Source organism: Amblyomma mixtum, chromosome 3, assembly GCF_055824585.1.
Source record: "Amblyomma mixtum isolate Tamu chromosome 3, ASM5582458v1, whole genome shotgun sequence".
NCBI lineage: Eukaryota > Metazoa > Arthropoda > Arachnida > Ixodida > Ixodidae > Amblyomma > Amblyomma mixtum.
In genome coordinates, this window is record NC_143014.1 from 298,031,521 (window position 1) to 298,051,753 (window position 20,233).

The following is a 20,233-nucleotide window of genomic DNA, read 5'->3' on the forward strand; positions in this document are numbered from 1 at the left end:
CTTTCTTGCTTCTAACTGATGAGAGAGCTCTACCTTTCACAGTGCTGCAAGCAGCTTGTAAGGTGAACTATAGGAGTCTGTGCTTGAGTATAATAACTGAGGATATTTGGCTCTTGCCTCATTCACTCTAGTGTCAGTGTTGCGCTTGTTTCTTCTGGTCATGGATCTGTGATGAGGTGATTTTCTTGAATGTTGTCGTAATAGGGGTGTGAATCACTGGCAGGCAATTTTTTTTGGCGTCCGATGCCTGTTGCTCATTTTGGGTCTACTGAAATATGTTTGCACAAGTGAGCGCATGAAGTGGTTTAATATTTTAATGTGAATATGGGGTACTGTAGTAGCTCACCATTCCTAGCAAGCTTTGGACTTCCAAAAGATGCCTCAGCTGTGTCATGCTCTTGACTGCCTCCACTTCTTGGCTATCTGCTGTGATTTCTCAGTTTCAGAATGTGTGTGCCTGTGCAACTTTACACTTGTTGCGATAGCACCCATCTCATTGTGCAAGGGTGGCCCAGTTTCTTGCAGTGGCCTTAGTGCAAGTCAAAGCCATTAAGCATCCTCTTTGAGAATGGGTCTAGACTCTAAAATGTCATCATTTATGTTGATTATTCCCAGTTGACCCAAAAAACTTGTTGAATGACGTCTTGGAAGTAAGCTACTTCAATGCTTACTCCAAGGGAAGTCTTATCTTCACCGTCTGTGATGGGTTCAAATTAATTTAGTTGTTGTTTATATCAGAATTACTGCCAGCCTTCACAGAAGGCCTCAGAAAGGAATGGAACATACATGGTCATAGAAAAAAAAACAACTTAACAGGATGTGAATCAGGGAAAAAATCTGACATTATCAGCCTGCTTGGGAGTTGGCCTGTGACCAAAAAAGTGGTTAGAATGACCTGCATATTGGCATGCTGCTCATACTGTAAGTGTGGCCACCAGAGATAGTTAAATGAAAAAAAAAGTGAGCAAAAAAAATTATGGTAATCTGTTGCATTGTTCAAGTTCTAGCTGGAGATACCATTGATTCAAATCCAGTTTTGAGAGGTTTATTGAGGATGCCAATAATATTTACAAATGTAATATTTTATGCTGCACTAATATGGGTTACATGTCTGATGGGAGTGAACTTTCTTCCTTGCAGTGAGCGTGTTCAGGAATGCAGAGTGGTTGATTCTCTGAGACATGTGCAGCTGAAAGACACTGCCAAAGTGAAAATGCTTAGGCGGTGTGGCCTAAAGCAGGAAGGACACTGTAGTTGCAAGCACTTATCATAGGCTGTCACACTAAAGTTTGGGGAAACAATGAATGAAGGGTAACTGAACTTTGTAGTCAAGTTTATGATTATCATGTTCATATTCTTGTGGTAGCATTTGTGCTGCTTTTAGGTTTTTCCTTTCTTGTTGTGCTTATTGAGGGTGGTGAACTAACTTGTCCCTTTTCTTCTCTGAAAGCTATCTTGGCAGTGAGTAAGGATTCACCTTTTTCTCTCATTTTTAGGTTTGGGACTTATAATTGAAACTTGCATAGCTGCTTGTGATTGACATCTTTTTCTTTTGCAATCATAGCCATTCCCATCACGGTAATAATGCTGTTGCTAGTGTTTTTGTTGAGCCAAAGCAGCTTACATCAAGGAATAGGCGTGTGTAGATTACAGCAAGGAGGGGCACACATTTTGTCCCATATTGTTCCCTGCTGCCCAGAGCGCATGAACATGTGGTGCTATGAACTTTGCTCCCCATTCCCTAGTTGAGAGACATTTGCATTGGTATATGGCACTGTTTCAGTTGTCTCTGCAGGTTTTCGTAAATATAATTACCAGTGTGTAATATCATTAAAAATTAATTTAACATGTGGGTAACATAGTTTATGGTTTATGGGGGTTTAACATCCTAAAGCAACTCAGGCTATGAGGAACGCCATAGAGAAGGGTTCCAGAAATTTTGACCGCCTGGGGTTCTTACTGTACTGACATCGACCACCGACCAGTTCGACCACCGCGGCCAGGATCGAACACGCGTCTTTTGGGTCAGCAGCCAAGCGCCATAACCACTGAGCCACCTTGGCGGCTATGTGGGTAACATAAGATTCATCACTAATTTTCATGTGTAACGCACAGCTCCTTCATTGCACTTATTCATTGCATGCTATACTTGGTAATAAAGTAGAATCTCAGTGGAAGAAATCTCATAGGATCAAGAAAAATATTCATACCATTCGAAATTTGTATCACCCAAACTTGGAACAAAATTCGCATGCAGAAGCACAAGAAATGCATTCATGCAGATCTCTTTATGGCTGACTGGATTTATTTATGAGTGCACACCACCACATGGAACATTAGAAGAGCTTCTATTTGACTCAAACTGCTTCTTTACCAATGTTTTATGCACTCCAAATCAGAGTACTCGGCATCATCCAGAATTCTGACAGTGTGAATATAAATAAAGCTCTGGAACTTGTTCAGAATAATGCTGTCTGTTTACTAGCATTAATAATGTGAAGGCTAGCCTATCCCTGCGCTGTTTCTCACTTCATAGAAAATTGTTTCCTCTGTGTTTATTTGTAAAGTTTATCACCATCACCTTTTGCAAAGCCACTTCATATTAACACTGCCATGTCATTCTTCACAAGTTTGAATCAGTCACTGTCGCACAAACATGTCATGCACATTGGAACCGCCTTGCCACTCTCCTGTCTTTTTCCAGCAGTAGACTTGGCGTAGCTGTTCTGTAAATTCAGTATGTTTTTATTTTCTCTGTTTACTTAGGGTGTTGTTAGCTAGTATTTTTCGTTTGTTTCTGTTGCTTAGTAAATTTGCCCATATACTTGTTATTTCCAATACTGTATTCATGATTGGAGAATTTGCAATCTTTTTGTCTGTTAATTATGTTTTGTGTGTGAACCTGCTCTCGTCCACAATGCTTTGGCAATTGAGGGTATATGAAATAATGATAATGTTCTTTCCTCCTGGCCAAGATCAGTCTGCAAGAAAAATATTGAGGCCAGAGAATTAAACTCTCATTCTAAAAATTCAAAGTTCAGTTAAGTTTACGGTATAAAAGATTGGCCGTTTCTCTCAGAAGTGATTGTGCATTATAAAGAAGGTGCAAAATTTGTTAGTTTGTTAATGAGGTGCAGCAGCTTAATTTTTTGGGAAAGTTACTAAGCATATCTAACCTTGCATCTTGTGATGAAGCTTAGATGTTGCTTATGCCGATAAATTATTTTCTGGAGAAACATGCTCCAGAAGTAGTTTTTATGTGACAGTAAAAATAACCACTAACTCTTTAAAAAATCTGGGTACAAGTGCCGAGTTTGGGTTGCTGTATGGCTTCTGATGATGCCTTCATGGCAGTGTGCAAAGATGCTGAACTGAGGGTGTTGGCATCACCTGCACTGTGGATCGTGGGACCCAGGCTTCATGGTAAAGGCTGCCTGGGGCGCTACTATTTGCCACCAGTGTACCAATAGAATCAGTTTTGTGCCTGTTTTATACAATTGTAGGCATGTAGAATCAAGTTTGGTCCAGTTGATGCGTTGGACGCTTGAAATGCAAAACACACCAAGGCAGAAGGAACAAAACAGACATGCTCCGTTGGAATGTCTTGCACATCTGAGGACGTCAGAAAAAGTATCAGTGATGTCAGGTAGGGGTGTGCGAATAGTGGTTTTTTGATTCGAAGCGAATTCGAAGCGAATAGCAATTTCTTCGAATAATTTCGAAGCGAATAGTTCGAATAGTACTTCTGGCACTAAAAAAAGGCTGAATGACAGTAGGCATTTCCAAAACCATTTCTTTTCCTAACACACGATGCCATTACATACTGCATGAGGCTTTATTTAAAACCATGCTTCAAAATTTTAAGAGAGCACCTAAAGTGAGTTAAGAACAATTTTTACCGGTTTGGTAATAAAAAATTATAACACATAAAAATACCGTCTGCTTTCTAATAAGAAATTAGAGATAAAATACAAAAAATTACAGTGTAACAGAACGGTGCCAGTAGTACAACCAATAACTGAAACCATAGGAGTAACTGCACTACACTGCAGCAAGAGCACTGAGAACAATAATGAAAAAAAAAAGGACATTCTGCACTACCGGTGACCAGTGGTCGAACGGGTCGAATGTCCAACACTGAGCTAGGCAATCACGTTCGGTGCACCGACTTGCCACTTGCGTTGCTTGCGTTTCTATAGTTTAGGATCCTCACTTCTTGGCTTGGATTGCGCCTTCTCTTCGGTTACGCCGATGGGACTGCTGCGTCCAAAGATGTTAAAATGGAACATAGGCTGACCGGACCTCCTAGCAGCACTGGCAGCATTGCACCATCGCGTATCCAAAGCTCCCACAGCACCGATAGGTTGGCCGTACTGTCGGGGACAGAGCGTTCAGGACGCGCCGCCCATGGATCAAATGCATCGCCATCACCTTGCCGCCGGAGATTGGCGCGTCTATTTCGCTATCCGAGGGGTGCTCGTAAGGAAACGTCGGCTCAGCTCTGTCTCTCTTGGGTTTAGTGCGGCAAACTGGCGCTCTCACTCTGACAAGGCGTGTCGCACGATGCATTTTTTTTTTTTTTTGCATTTCACTAGCAGCACGCGGCTGCTGTTTGCCGGAGCGTTTCTTCGCTTATCAAGCTGAAGGATCGGAACATCGTTCCGGTTACATTCCCAGACTAGCAAGAATGGAAGCGGCTGTACAAAACTCTCGCGCCGCAAGCGAAACGTCATTCGTACCGCTCGTGCCTCCTGGCGAAATTGTCCCCGGTAGTACCTCCGAGCAGCACTTAAGGCCGATTCACACGACGGACCGTTCGTCCGCGGCCCGCGCACTACGTATTCATGCGTCAGCACATTGAGGGGCGCGCTGTCGGCCGCCATCCATCCATGCATCCAGCGCGCCTCTCAAAGTGCTGACGCATGCACACGTAGTGCGCGGGCCGCGGACGAACGGTCCGTCGTGTGAATCGGCCTTTAGCATCGCGCTTCGCGTGTCTTCTGTTCTTGGTCCCCGTCTGTAGCGCTGTTTTTATGCAAAGAATGTACCAACTAGCTCGGCTTATTCCTCTCTTGGATAGTAGTCACGCGGATTTAAATTTGGAGAACCAGGAGGGCGCAAGTTGAGAATGTTCCGAGTTGCGGCGACTGAATGCGGCACACCACCGAAGACGGCTCAATGCCCTGATTACGACGGCGTTCCGTTCCCACCAATGCGCAAGCAGTCAGAATAGCAAGAAAAGACGCAAGTCATAGATGGATGCGATCATTTCGAAATAAAAACTGGTAAGGCGCAAGAAACGGGGACACAGAAGGCACACAAAACACAGGATCATTTCGTTCTACTAAAGTTCGTCCGCAGCCTCCCCGATGCCGAGCGTTAACGGCAGTAATCCTCCACGGGTGCACAATAAGCTTGGCGTTATCACACGCTAAAAGCCCTTCCCATTGAAGTAAGTATACACTTCGGCGGCATCAAGTCCCCGCGCTGCCGCTGAATTTTTCTCGCCTCCGCCGGTAATATGATGGCTTGCTTCAATGCTGCCGAGAACGGTCGCCCATGTTCGGTACTCATGATTCGTCACCTGATTTGGTGAAGCGATAGCGCGGTAGGGCTGCGTGTTTATCTTCGCATCTGTCCTATCAGATAATCTTTTCCGCAGCTCTATTGGAAAAAAAAAGAGTTTGTGTGTGTGTGTGTGTGTGTTGGGGGGGGGGGGGGATGAACGAGGCGAAGCGATGCCCGCGTTGGAATACTCGGCGTCCGAGCTCCCGCCGCGGCCGCCAGCCAGAGTATATAAAGGGTTCGCTGACAACAAACATATAAAGGTTCGCTGACAACAAACTAAGGGGGTGATGTGTATCTGTCCTCGCTTCGGCGAGCGCGGCTTCGGCCGCTTATCTGATTTTTTCAGCAGCGTCCGCTCCGGCGGACGCAGTTGTTGCTGCGACGCGCGTCTTGTCTTTCCTTTTTCTCTTTGCTCTGATCTCATACCTCACCTCTATCTGCACGTGGCAGCGGTGGTGGCTTGGCTTGAGCCAGTAGCAGGCCCGTGCAATTTCCTTTTCATCCTTCTCTCAGTCACAACAACAACAAACTAAGGGAGGAGGTGGTGACGAAGCGCGGCTACGGCCGCTTATCTGTTTTATCAGCCAGCGTCCGCTTCGGAGGACGCGGTTGTTGCTGCGACGCGTGCGTCTTTTCTTTCCATTTTCTCTTTCTTCTGATCTTTTAACTCTCCTCTATCTACACGTGGCAGCGGTGGTGGCTCGGCTGGAGCCAGTTGGCAGGCCCGTGTACTTTCCTTTTCATTCTTCTCTCAGTCGCAACAACAACATAAACTGAGGTTTCTTGTTTTGAAGCTTAGACGACTGTCGGCTGTGTTCTTCCTTCATTGCGTCTGCCTCGACACGGTGGCAGCGACGCGGCTTATGGCAGCCTTAGTGCGCAGGTTCGAAGACGGCCAGAACGCAGGATCTTTCGCAAGAGCTCGTCGCCCTCACCTTTCTTTCGTTTGTCGCTGGGTTCGCACCCCGGGTTGATCGTGATTTGCGTATTGACTGACCCCCGAGCGTTGAAAGCGCGATAAAAAAAAAGCCATCTATGCGGCAATACTCGGAACCGAAACCACATAAAGCAAGCGGGCAAGCGTCCCAGTAACACTATTCGCGCGAGACGAATACTTCGAAATTTCGAATACCGAGAATTCGGTTCGAAGCGAATATCGAATACCATGCTATTCGATCGAATATTCGAAATTATCGAATATTCGCACACCCCTAATGTCAGGTGGCTGGCTGAAATCTGCTGCCATTTCATTTGCGTTGCTCACAGTAGAAATCAGTATAAAGGCAACACAGCACTCTTAGCTTTATGTGCAGAAGACATTGCAGCAAAGTATGTGTCTTCACCTGTGCTATGTGTGCAGTACTGAGGCCAGAATTGTGATTTGCTATGTCTTGTGAATGCACTGTAGCGTAGTATGGTTCGTACAAGCAGTCTTGGAGAGCTGTGAAAGTTCACATTTAAAAAGAAAGGGTGGAAACCTAAATAGCAGAGCCTGCTGACGTGCTCCTCCTTTTGAATAAATTGTTGTCTCGAAATGAGCATGTGCACAACCCCAATTTTGGCTTTGCTTTGCATTGGTTGAGGAATTTGGAGGAAGGTGGTTCACTTTTTATTCGTGAGAGTATGCCATGCAGATGGTGTTGTAAAGTTGTTTTGACGTTCCTAGATTTAAAGTGATGAAAGGTTATTGACATACCCTTTCTGATAAACTAGTTTTGAGATTTGCGCTGTGGCATGGGCTGTGTACAATGCAGCTAGATGTGAGAAATGTTTTCTAGTTCATGTCTTTAAGGTGCTTCTTGTTTGTAGAGTATTCGTATGTAATTACTGATAGTACCATGAAACAAGGGTACTGCACAGGCGACACGGTTGCATCATCTTGTAAATCTTTCTTTGAAATGAATGTCATCACTAAAATGTGTTTTGCATCAATATCACATAATTATTCTTTAGAGTTATGATACCCTGTTGTCAAAAAGGGCATCTGAAGCTTGTTACCATGTGGTTACATGCACAGTTGCAGCAATCTGAAGCCTCTGGGTAATACCCCTGTCACACGGGCATTTCGAAGGCCCTCAAACCGATAGTCTATCGACTCAAAGGCGATCGAGTGCTGCTACACGGCCAGTTTCAATGGCCATTTACTCAATAGTCTATCGAGTCAACGGAGCAGCCCGGAACTCTATCGAGATTTCGAGGGCCTTCGAGTGTTGCCCAATGTTGCTAGCATTGCTTCGAACAGCACCAATGCGCATTTTCATGCACGATACATAAGCATGAACAAACATTATTCTCTCAAACTATAATACAAGCAGTAAACTATTAGTGTGCACAATAATTTTAAAAATGTATCGGTCTGGTTTAAAGCGCATTATTTTTATGCTCTCCATAAAAACGCCGATCGTCCAGACCGATTTCTGCCGCGTGGCGACAAACATGGCAGCGCCCTTCAAAGCCGGACCTCTCGCTTCGGACTGAATTCTCGTCGTTGCTTCCTTTTTCAGTCTGTTCACTGGTCATAAATGGGGCACCGGTCTTTCGCTTCATCTCACATTGCCTATAAGAAAATGTACAGGTGATAAATTTGCTTTATTTTTTATTCAGAGTGAAGATTCCGCCACTGCTAGGCTTAAGAGGACAGTCGGTTTGTTGACAGCAATAGTTCCCGTCCTGAAAACCAGATGGCGCCACTATAGGCCGAGTTTATTTTTGCGTCTATGCTAGCATACGTTCAACCATAAGTGAGAATGTGCTTGCGTTTAGTGTACGTAAGCATGCATACGCTTGTGGCATGTAGACAGCGTAAATTTATGTTCTTTTTTAACTGTATCTGTGTACGCCGCGAGCGGCGACGTAGTGTGCAAAAGCGAGAAACAGCAGTGGCGTGGCGGTTCCACCTCGCCCCGGAGTCAACAGATGAGAATAGGTCTTAGTATGAAACGCCTTATGACTGCAAAAAAAGTGTATTTCAACATTTAGTTAGGTTTCATAAATATATTTTTGTTATTTGCGCAAAACCGAACGTAGCGATTGTGGCGCCACACGAGCTTGGCGTAAGACGCGAGAACTATTAATTTCAATGGCCATTGAGATTTGCCGTGTAGCAGTGCCACAATTCCCTCGAGTTCGATGGCGATCGAAAATCTCGAAGGCTCTCGACTCGATGGCCATTGAAACTGGCCGTGTGACAGGGGTATAAGCTTCCAAATAGCTCTGTGATCTGTCTGGCGGGAGAGTTGGCTATTCAGTTGCTTAATGTGCCAACAAAAGCTGTTCTTTGCATGATGTGCTCAGCCACGGGCATGAAGAAGCAGGAGTACCGGTAGAAGTATATGCTTCATGCAAAATTCTTGCATAGTAGTCTAGATTCCCAGGATGTGATGAAATTTGCGCCTTTATTTTCCTGTAAGCCAAGCTTTTATTTCCCACAAATGGAAGTGAAGCTAGCCATAAGGCATGATTCCTTTGGCATGATTTACTGCAGATCTGAATGTGTCTTTTTCTAAGTCTTGGTTGGCATCTTCTTTCCAGAAGCTAGAAATAATTGAAGCTTAACTGCAAGCGCTCTCATGTTTATGCGACATGGCAGCAGCAAAATGAAATTGGCTTTACCTAAAATCGTGAATGAACTTGACCCTTTTGCTGCCACGAAAAAAATGAAGATTCTGAGTGTTTTAAATAAAAAGTTATTTTGTCAAGAAGTGCCAAGGGCACTACGTATTGTAAAGCATCAAACTGTAGCTTATTGATTATTCTTTGAAATGAAAAAGTGCCAGAGTTGTATGTGCAAAACAGTTAGAAAAATTACCGTATTTACTCGCATAATGATCACTCTCACGTAATGATCGTACCCCTGAATTTTGTTGGCAAAATTCATATTTTTTATTCCCCGCATAATAATTGCACCACGAATTTGCTGCTGCAATTTGTCGTGTGCCAAGTCTAGCCGACGATGATTGTACTTGCCATCTATCTGGCAGATGGCACGTACAGATGACCGTTTTGCTCTGTCAGCATTACAGTGGCAGCCGCCTGTTGGTTGACCTGCAGTCACACGGGCAGTATAAATGCGGTAATGCTTAATTACGGATACCAAACTTAACTGCAAGCCGCCGCGGTGGCTTAGTGGTTATGGTGCTCGGCTGCTGACCCGAAAGACTCGGGTTCGATCCCGGCCGCGGCGGCTGAATTTCTTTGGAGGAGAAATTCGAAGCCCGTGTACTGTGCGATGTCAGTGCACGCTAAAGAACCCCAGGTGGTCGAAATTTCCGGAGCCCTCCACTACGGCGTCTCTCATAGTCTTAGTCACTTTGGGACGTTAAACCCCATAAACCAAACCAAACCAAACTTAACTGCGGTTATCTTTAATCATAATTTGCTGTTGTCACAAGGCTCGCCACCATTCTGGGTCGCGGTGCAACAAACAAAGTGACACAGTGATCCGGAGTGAAGCAACATTTGCAAATATCTTACAGCGCAGTTGGCGCACTGTCGAGAGTGTCGTCCGACAGTGCTGTCCGGTTACAGCACTGCCTCCACAGCCGAATACATCGCTGCACCGCTCGCAAGCCGCCTGCGCCAAGGAAACATCTCTACGGTGGATCCCTGGCGCCAGTGTCACAAAACCGTTCTAAACTTTCTTGTTCTCGTAAATAATAAGCCTTGGGATACGGGAATGTCAAAAATGAAAACTCCTTGAGGATCGCTGACCTGTACCAAGTTGCTGGTAGGAGTAATAACTGCAATACAAGCTAGTTTTATGTTCGCAGCCGTGTAGCAGCTGCCGCCGTTGCAGCGCAACTGACCTGATCTGCTTGCACGGTGGTGGGGGTGTAAAACATTTATACTATGTACAAGAGAGGTATTGCTTGGACTGTGCCTGAAGGCCCTCACAATCACTAGGAGGAATCCCTAGTCCGGGACGCCAGCTCTGCTGCTATGGAGTCTCTGAATTCGACTGCATATATTTTTTTATGTAAAACAATGAAGTTGTCAGTAAGGCAGTGCCATAAGTAGACCATTTTGTACAGTGTTGGTCAATTCAAAAGTGCCGTCTGCTGTGGCTTTGATACGAAACAAGTTAGGCCTAACGACGACTAGGGAGTAGCACACCACAGCTCCACCGTCTGCCGCACTCGTGTGCAGCACCATTGTGGTAAGCTCACGGAATCCGGTGCTGCGAGCATTGCGAACGTGTCACTTAATTTAACGCTGCGGCTGGGACTGGACATTTTTTGGCGTAACGATGGTAAAATGCATAGCTTGAGTGCCACGGGACATTGCTGCACCTTCGAACGAGATCGAAGGCTGCATAAAAGTGTCGTCGTGCGGCACTACACACTGCCTATTTTGATGCGTTGCGCTTGGAGAGAGAGAGAAATACTTTATTAAGGCAAGCATGTTTAGACCCCCCTTGGGGTCCCTGGACTACCGCACGGTCCCACTGTACATCGAAATGTTCATTTGGTGTTTGTTCATGACGTCGGCACCCCAAATCACCGCAGCAAGCTGTGATGTCTGGTCCAAAGACGAGAGCACGATCTCCCAGTCCTCTCAACTTGATAACCCGGGCTGTCCCTGTGAGGAGGATCAGCAGGGCAGCCAAAAAGGGTGTGGGAGAGTGGCGTGAGGGTCGCCACACAGGGAGCATGCAGGGGAGGTGCCACAGTAGTGAGATAGCAGCTGAGGCGATGAGAGAGAGCGGGTCTGGAGGCGTCTCCAGGGGATCTGTTGGGAGGATCTGTTGGTTAAGGGAGGGGTGTGGAGGAGGGTAAGTTCGACGGCCCAAGTGGGGCATTTGCGTGAGCTCTGCAAAGGTGTACGCCCGTTCTCTCGAGAAGCCTGGACCAAGGCCGTCCTGAGCATGGCAAATTGAACCTCGGGCCAATTTACTGGCAGCCTTGTTTCCTAGATTCCCAGAGTGAGCCGGCACCCACTGCAGCTCTACCCTGCGTGGTAAGTTTTTGGTGGGGGTATTCAACAACTCCCAAGCAGGGGCGTTAATCCTGCCTCTCGTGAAGTTGAACAGAGCCGTTTTGGAGTCGCTAAAGATGTAGTTTGCATAGGAATGTCCAAGGGCTAGTGCGATGACGGTTTCCTCTGCCTCCTCAGGTGTAGAGCCTGAGGGAAGGCGGTGTGTGAGGGGCTGTGCTAGGGCTGGATGGTAACCAACTGCTACAGCTTCATGCATTGTGCACGCGGCGTCTACACAAATGGCGTCTTTGGCTTGTCCGTAATACTTGTGAAGGGCCTTAGCGCGAGCAGTGTGGCGAGGGATGTGGTACTGGGGATGAACGTTCCGAGGAAGGGGTTTAACAATGAGGGTGGTATGAATGTCACTGTGTACAAATGCCACTGTGTACAAATGCATCGGCATCGCAAACTCCTCAATGCCAGAACAAGACCACAAATGGCGCGTGCGAACGAGCATGCGAATGGCTTGAAAAGCAGGATTGGATTGGATTGGATTTTTAAAATGGACAAGGCATACCAGTGTTGCTTGGGCGCGGTGCGTAATAGGGGCACGGTCGGGGGGAGGGGGCGCTTTCCCGGGACGGCGCGGAAATGGGAAATTGACAGTGAAGTTAGGGGGGGCCCTTGCATGGGTGGGGGCGCTTGTTCGGAATTTTACAGTAGGTTTTTCTGCGGGATGTATTGTGAGTTTCCATTCCCTTGAGGCTTGTGCATTGCTTGTTGTTTCACTTGGTTTGTTTCCTTGTTTCTTTTTACGTTACAACTTGATTGTACTCGCCTGTGTTCGTTCCCCACAGTGGTGTGCTTTAAATCTATCAGTAATAAGTTTCTGTGACTCGGAAAAGCTTCTGTAATATAGTCCTGTTTTAGCACGATGTGATGCATGGAGCTGTATTGCGAATGGCCACACCTGGGTGACAGACGTCATTTCACAGCTGCTGAGGTGCAGGCAGGGTTCACAACACAGCTTCAGGCCTCCCCCCAGAGGGAAGGAGAATGGGAATTCTCGGTTATGGAGGCTAGTTGCCCCTGCATGCAAGAAGAACTGCCTTGGAGTGAACTTTCACCTTGACAAAGCCTCCAGAGTGTAATAAACTTTAGAGCAAAGTGTTGTCAGTGGCTCTAAAAGCTGCCTTGAGGTCACCACCTTGTACCCATGTTGTCTGCAGGTGAATATAGTAATTGCCTGAGCTCTTTGGGAAGATGCTATCAGCTGCAAACATTAACTGGAACATGAAGCTTCTTTGAAGTCCGTCACTTTAAACTAGGTGTATGCATGTACAGTTATTTGAGATTTCAAATATCTTATGAATAGTGATTGCTATTTGATTCACACTGTTGTGTTTGTATTAAATTTTTTTTACTCTTGTTAAGACGATCTCGATTAAGATTAACTTTTGGATACGGTGAACAGTGCAAGACCACTTCGTTAGTTTCTTAATGGATTCAGTGTAAAAAAACTCAGCATAGTTTGAACTGTTTCGCATTTCTTTCAGTTAAGATGAATTTTTACAGCAACTGCATACCTTGGTGACTGTGTGCAATGGCACATGTGGGGTGTCTGCACAACACTGTCAAGGAAAGAAAACATTATACATGCAAAAGGCTTCAATGCAAGAAAGCACGCCCCTACAAGATAGCTTCTGTGCACCTTCATGCAGGGCTACAAAGAAGCTATCTTACGGGAGTGCTTTTTCATGGGGAGTAGCTTTCTTGCTGATGCAAAGAAAGCAGTTGGTGCACCTGTGCTTGGTGCAGAGATATGACGTGCTCAGTTATCACATCTTGCACATGTTGCCGTCGGCAGAATAAAAGGCGTGTAGGCATGTAGTGAATAATGCAAAAACCTGTGATTCTAATCTAAAAGCTTGAATGCCCTGATGTGCTGTATCTTCCAAATAATGCAATTGAAATCAGGATCAGGAACCTCGTCCCGTGAATGGCGACCACTGTATTGAAATGCTTGTGTGACGCCACAAGGGCATAGGCGCAGCAGCATCATCTGCATTGTGGGCTACAATGTCTAGGGACAGATGTCTTGTTCTTTTGTGGGTGATTGATGGGGCTCTCCCACATATGCAAGCAACTGCGGAACATAAGAGTGGCAACAGTAATGTACGTCGGTATACTGTGGACTCCTGTTATACAGAACTTGAAAAAGATTTAAAAAATGTTCTATTTATAGGAAGTTTCATTCAAGCAGAGTACACAAATTCATGAAACATATCTTTAATTAAATTGCTTCAGCCCTTGCTGATGTGGGCATGCAGAAAAAAAGGAATCAATCTTGGTCTGCTTCATATTCTTCAGTTGCTTTTTTACAAACTTATTGTGCATGTTTGAGAGGCTAGAAAGAAATTTTGCACACCATTCCTGCTCACAGTAGTGCTGCAAAAGTACAACTGCATCTCTAGCTGCACTGTCTGGCACTGCACTGGGCACAGGATCCTCCTCACACTCATGACTGGGAGAGGAGTGGTCCTCAACTTGCACTTCAGCAATCATTTCCTCGAGGTTGTCCTCACGACAGGTGGCCACATTTGCATCCAGTGCCTCATAGTCCTGTTGCGAGAATGGGTCAGAGGGTACTACTGGGCTGAATATTGCGTCAGCTTCAGCATCGGCAGTTGTACTTGCCTCTTCATGTGGTGTCGGTTCGTGTGCTTCGAAGACTGCATGGTGGAAGCACCTCTTCACTGTCATCACCTGCACTTGTTCCCAGGCGTGGGCCGACAGCAAGTCAGTGCTGTAATTCTTCCCGCTGTCAGAACAAAGCAGCATTCAATGGATCATCTGGCGGTGGTAGTGGACCTTTACATTCTATTCTGGATCACTCCTTGATCCATTCTTTGGATGATGGCTGTGGCATTGGGTGGCAGGAATGTCAGACTGATTGACTTCAGTCCTTCCACCTGGCCTTGGGCAGGGCAATTATCCACAGTGAAGACAACTTTCCTGCTCTGCCTAGTAAACCGTGTGTCTTCCTCCAGCAGCCAGTTTTCGAATATTGCCATCGTCATCCATGCTCTTCAGTTTGCATGGTATATCACTGGAAGGCCACAGAGTGCCCTTGAAGCAATGTATGTGTTTTGACTTCCCTACCACCAGCAACTCAACTTTTCATCCCCGGCTATGTTTGCGCCCACCAGTACAGTAATAAGCTCCTGGCTGTATTTCCCACCTGTACTGCCTCTGTAGGCGAGTCTTCGATGGAAGCACCTTATAAAAATGGCTCATCTCGTTGATGTTAAAAACATCTCGCAGCTCATAGCTGCCTAGAATCTCCATCAGCCATCCTTATCGCTAGCTGGTGCAAACTTCTCTGTTCACTACAGCACCTTCACCTGAGATGGTCTTAAAGGCAAGGTGACGGCACTAAGTCAGCTCGGCCATATGCCGCTGACGCTGAAATTTTTGACTCCCATTTGCTGGGCTATCTCCTGCACCTTCTGCTCCTAAATGTCACCGCTTATCGAAAAATTGGCACTCCACACATGCTTGAACCACAAGAAAAGAACGTTGTCAAGTTCTCCATATGGCGTTGTCCTCATGCACATCCGATTTGCAGTGAAGATCTCATTCTTGAGAGCCCCTAGAATGGTGGCTTTGTTTTTCAGGATTCGTGACAGCGTTGACTTCAGGATGTCGAACTTTTTCATAACTTCTGTTTTAAACAGGCACTTTGCTCAAGCTCCTGTAAAACTTGCAGAACTTTTTTTCAAGCGAAAGTTCACTGTGTGGCTGTTTGTTGACGCTCTCCATCGTGCCGAAACACAGATCGCACATAGGCCTAACACAGAGCAACAGCTGCTACAAAAACAATCGTGAGGCCTATGGATGACTACTGGCAGGGTTGCCAGGTTCTCGCAGAGCGACCCGCCAAATTCCTGCGTAATATAGCCCAAAAGTAGCCAAATGTCGACCCGAAAAAATAGCCCAAAATAGCCAAATGAGAAAACTTCCCTCAGTTTATTTGAAACGTTTATTCAGACGTCTGATGCAAAGACTTAGATTTCTTTACAAAATGAACGCAGAGTAACTGAACATCACTCGCTGTACATTATAGTGGTACTAAAATGCTTCAGAAACACCTCTAATGGTACAAACCCCCTAGCGCCATTTCCCATTTCTCATTAGTTTAAATATGGCATGCAAAATATTGTGCATTATTTCTAAGGACATTCTGTTCCGCAAGTCAGTTTTAAGTTAGAGTTACCTGACTGTACACTCGTTCAATCTCAGCTTTAGACACTGGAAGTGTGAGCAGTGAAATGGCTAGTTGCGACAGCAATGGAAACAGGCTAACACCAGCACTATTTTTGGCACCAAGGGCATTCTTTCAGAATACTGTTGCGGAGTTGTCTCCGAGGTCATTGCCCTGTATTGCAGAAAGCAATATTCGGACTCAATTTGCAGAAACAATAAACGGCTGAATGAAGTCTGCAAAAGCCTTAAAGGGAGCATTAAATGGCAACTTACTTATACTGCCGCAATGCAAGAAGTGGAAGTCACCTGACAGTTTCACATGACAAAAACGATCAAAAATGTACAGCACCGCTCAGGAAGGATGTTGTTCTTGTCCTTGTTGAGAGAAGGCTTTTTAAGGCGTAACGGAAAATGCTTACCATCTGGCAAGCTCACACTTGCATTGCATTGCTTTTCCAAGCGGAATAGTTTGTATTTTTATTGGACACCTTGGGGCGCAGTGTTTTAATACTGTTTAAATATTTATAAAGTCGCAAGCAAGGGTACCGAGTAGCCCAAAGATGGTCAAATAGCCAACCAACAATATTTGCTGCCAAAACCAAAATCAGGTAGCCCAGTTTGGCTATTTAGAGCCCTACGTGGCAACCCTGCTTTCATACTGTGTAAAACTACTTGTTTAATGTATTTTACAGCATTGAGTACCTCATTTCGGTGAATGGTTGAGCTGGACTTGAGCATGTTTTTATTATTGTGTTAGAAAAGTTTTGCATGCCACATTACTTCTGGGGTTGCTCAAGCTTCTCTTCAAGTGGCTGCAAGAGCAGCATGACATTGCTAGCAGACTACGACTTGTGGTTTCTTGTCAGGATGCAAGGTGCTTGCGACACTTAGTTCTTTGTGAATGAGGTCCAGAAGTATGGCTGGTTGAGGCTGTGTTGAGGTTGGTGACAACCTGCACAGTTGTATATGGTGGCCTCACCAGTGATCTCCTGCAGGGTGTCGTGACTGGCAGCCATGGTGTCTGGGGGGGGGGTCTGCTGCGAAGATTTTCAGTGGTCACTCATGTTGCCGAGCTCCTGGAAGCTTTCTGGGGAGTCTGGCAGTTGCGTACTGTATTTGAAAAAAATTGCTTAACACCTTGCATAAGAGGCGACCTGAAATGCAGTCTGAGCAGAATAATTCTTCTGGCTGTTTGTGTTGAGCAAGATTTAGGAGCATTTTCTATGTCGCCAAAGTTCTTAATGTTTAGAACCTGCCGCGTTGGCTCAGTGGTTATGGCACTCAGCTGCTGACCGAAAAGACGCAGGTTTGATCCCGGCCATGGTGGTCGAATTTTGATGTAAGCAAAAAGGTAGAGGCCCATGTACTGTGCGATGTCAGTGCATGTTAAAGAACCTCGGGTGGTCGAAATTTCCCGAGCCCTTCACTACGGCATCCCTCATAGCCAGAGTCACTTTTGGACGTTAAACCTCCATAAACCATAAACCATCTAATGCTTAGAAAATATACCTGAGAAGCCACTTAATTATGTGCTTAATTAATTACGTACTTAATGTTCTTAAGTATGGATATTCTAGCATCCTGCAGAATATCACAGCAAACTCTTAAATCCTCGTTTTTTCCTTATGCCACAGTAATTGGCTATGAAAATCTTATATCTGGTGCTTTGCATAGGCTGCGCCTGAGGTTGTCTAATGTGAGATTCAAATCCACAGTAAAGCTCCTCATTGCTAAGTGCAGTTTGTAAATGAAAAAGTACTAAGTAAATGGCGTTGTGCAATCTCAAGACGATATTCAAGACCAGAGTTGAAATTTTTTTGTTGCTCGGTGCAGGTGCAAGTACTGCATAGTACATGAGCTGTTCAACATGCATGAAAACCACCTGTCCTGCTTCACCGAGGACGCTTCGCATGAGGAAGCTCAGGACAAGGAAGAGGCGCTTCTTGGCTCACTCCGTCGTGGGAACTGGGGAGACACTGAAGCAGAAAAGATCATCAAGAGCCTCAGCAAGAATTCGTTCATTGCAGGCATGTCTGTTGTATTTTGTGAACACACTGCATGCGCAGTTCTTCTTCTCTTCTTTAATCTTTTCAACCACTGTGTTCCTATATGGACATCTAATTTGTTTGGTATTAGTGTAAGTTACTGCTTGAAAGTAATGTGTTGGGAAACGGAGGAGTTGACATTCTCAACACTTTGGCACAAACTGTGCAGGGCCACCTCAAGCCATCCTTTCAAAGAAAAGATGAAGAAGCTCATTTCTAAGATGTTCACTTTGGCATTTTACATTAGTTGTTACAATTGAGATTTGTGTGGCCTGTGTGCTGATGTTTAATATTGTGGTGAACTAGAAACTGCTGGTACCAATTTGTATGACCTGTGGATAAATATTTCACCTGTTCTTTTATGCTTAGGTGATAAAACCTTGTGTGGTGATAGCCAGGTGCACATCCAACTGTTTGCTGCCTTGAAGAAGGAATTGCGGGTAAGTGCTCTTGACTCTGACTGTGTTGCTTTGCTTTACTGTTCTTTCCTCAAGCCTTGACAGCAACCGCAGTGTGTTATCCGGACTTGCTGCACAGCACAGCAAAAGTTTATGTGATTGATACAACTCAGCTGTTGTCTAGAAAATTCAACTGCAAAAGCAGCATTGTATTCCTGTTGTACAAGTGTTTTCAACAGCAGCTCACTTAAGCAGTACTTCAGCGATGTTACATGTCAGTGCCAGAAGTCACTGAGATTTCAGCGGCAGTTCAGGGCTACGGAGATGAGCAGTTCTTGTTGTAGGGGTCAACTGTCATGACGGCAGTCAGCTATTTCGCCATGTTGGTCGAATGTGCTAAATTTCTACGGCTGTATGTTCTCAAATCACACATATGATTGCTATCCAGGCTGATATAACTCCAGATTAAGAACCTTTACCTATTTTTTTGTGCCTCAAAGTTGTCTTGAAGACTGGCAATGCGTCAAGACAAACAAGCGTCTAGTGGATTGTGTTGGCTGTGTGCAGTGTTCGGTTGTGGCACATGCAAAGCTCAAGCCTAGGCAGAAACTGTAGTTCAGTAAAGTAAAATATGAACTGTGTGTTTGAAGTAAAATGCAGTGATATTTTTGTTTATAAAATAGCCATATTTTGCAAGATCACAGATTAAGTGGTTGATCCAAGTTTCATCATAATTGCTGTGTAACTGCATGCATTCGAGCGCTATTCAGGTCATTAAGAGTTGGAAAGCTGATCTGTCATTTAGTTGAACTACACTTTAAATCACCAGGCCTGGAGTGCAGCCTGATCTCGGTGACCAGAACCGACAACTCACTTCCTCACCAGAACAAGATTTGGCCACCCTGGTGTAGTACTTGGCCGCAACCTTCTATGAACAAACCAGTTACCGCTCTGCCCTCAGTCCCCAGCGGCTGTGGAGCAACTGACCACGGCGACGGTCAGACCTGTGATGCAGCAGAGGATGCTAAGAATCTCTTGCTCTGGACGGGCTGCCATTGGAAACTGAACCTGGCAACGCTTAATGCTAGAACCTTATTCAGTGAGGCTAGCTTAGCAGTACTGTTAGAGGAATTAGCGGGTAATAAATGGGATGTCATAGGGCTTAGTGAGGTTAGGAGGATAGATGAGGCGTATACAATCCTAAAGGGTGGGCACATACTGCTTTATCGTGGATTAGCAGACAGAGGAGAGCTAGGTGTGGGATTTCTCATCAATGAGGATATAGCTGGCAACATAGAGGAGTTTTATAGTATTAACGAGAGGGTGCCAGCTATCATAATTAGGCTTAATAAGAGGTACAAGCTGAAGATGGTGCAGGCCTACGTGCCTACATCAAGCCATGATGACGAGGCCATTGAATGCTTCTATGAAGATGTGGAATCGGCAATGACCAAAGTAAAATCGCAGTACACTGTACTGGTGGGCGACTTCAATGTGAAGGTGCGCAAGAAGCAGGCTGGAGACCAGGTGGTAGGCGACTATGGGATAGGGTTTAAAAATAGCAGGGGAGAATTATAGTAGAGTTTGCTGATAGAAATAATTTACGCATCATGAATACCTTCTTCCGCAAATGAGCAAACAGGAAGTGAACGTGAAAGAGCCCGAATGGTGAGACTAAAAATGAAATAAACTTCATACTGTGCGCTCACCCTAGCATTGTAGAGGATGTGCAGGTACTCAGAAAGCTCCGTTGTAGCGACCACAGAATGGTAAGGTCTCATATTAGCTTAGATTTGAAGAGAGAACGGAGGAAACTAGTGAAGCAGAAGAATAATAACGAGTTAGCATTAAGGAGGAAAGTAGAGGAATTCAGGATTTCACTGCAGAACAGATTTTCTGCTTTGACTGAAGAAGGCGACCGTAGTGTTGAAACAGGGAACGATAATTTAATAGCTATCGTTACGGCGTGTGCCGCAGTAGTAGGTGGTGGGATGGTTCGACAGGATACCGGCAAGCTATCTCAGGAGACTAAAGATCAGATCA

At 45.3% G+C, this 20,233-nt stretch overlaps 1 protein-coding gene across 10 annotated transcripts in view; it reads left to right on the forward strand.

The window, feature by feature from the left end:
• The window catches only part of LOC149355336 (uncharacterized), a 290,308-nt gene that overhangs the window by 106,920 nt on the left and 163,155 nt on the right, over positions 1-20,233 (forward strand). For 9 of the 10 annotated variants that reach the window (XR_016291491.1, XR_016291492.1, XM_089583767.1 and 6 more), the window contains 2 exons: positions 17,581-17,774; positions 18,162-18,232. Coding sequence is in view for 7 of the 10 variants with exons in the window: in XM_089583767.1 (XP_089439893.1) it covers positions 17,615-17,774; positions 18,162-18,232 (231 nt within the window). In the remaining 3 variants the exon portion in view is untranslated. Of the gene's footprint in view, positions 1-17,580; positions 17,775-18,161; positions 18,233-20,233 lie in introns of those variants that run through there. The other variant, XM_089583771.1, reaches the window with a different exon arrangement.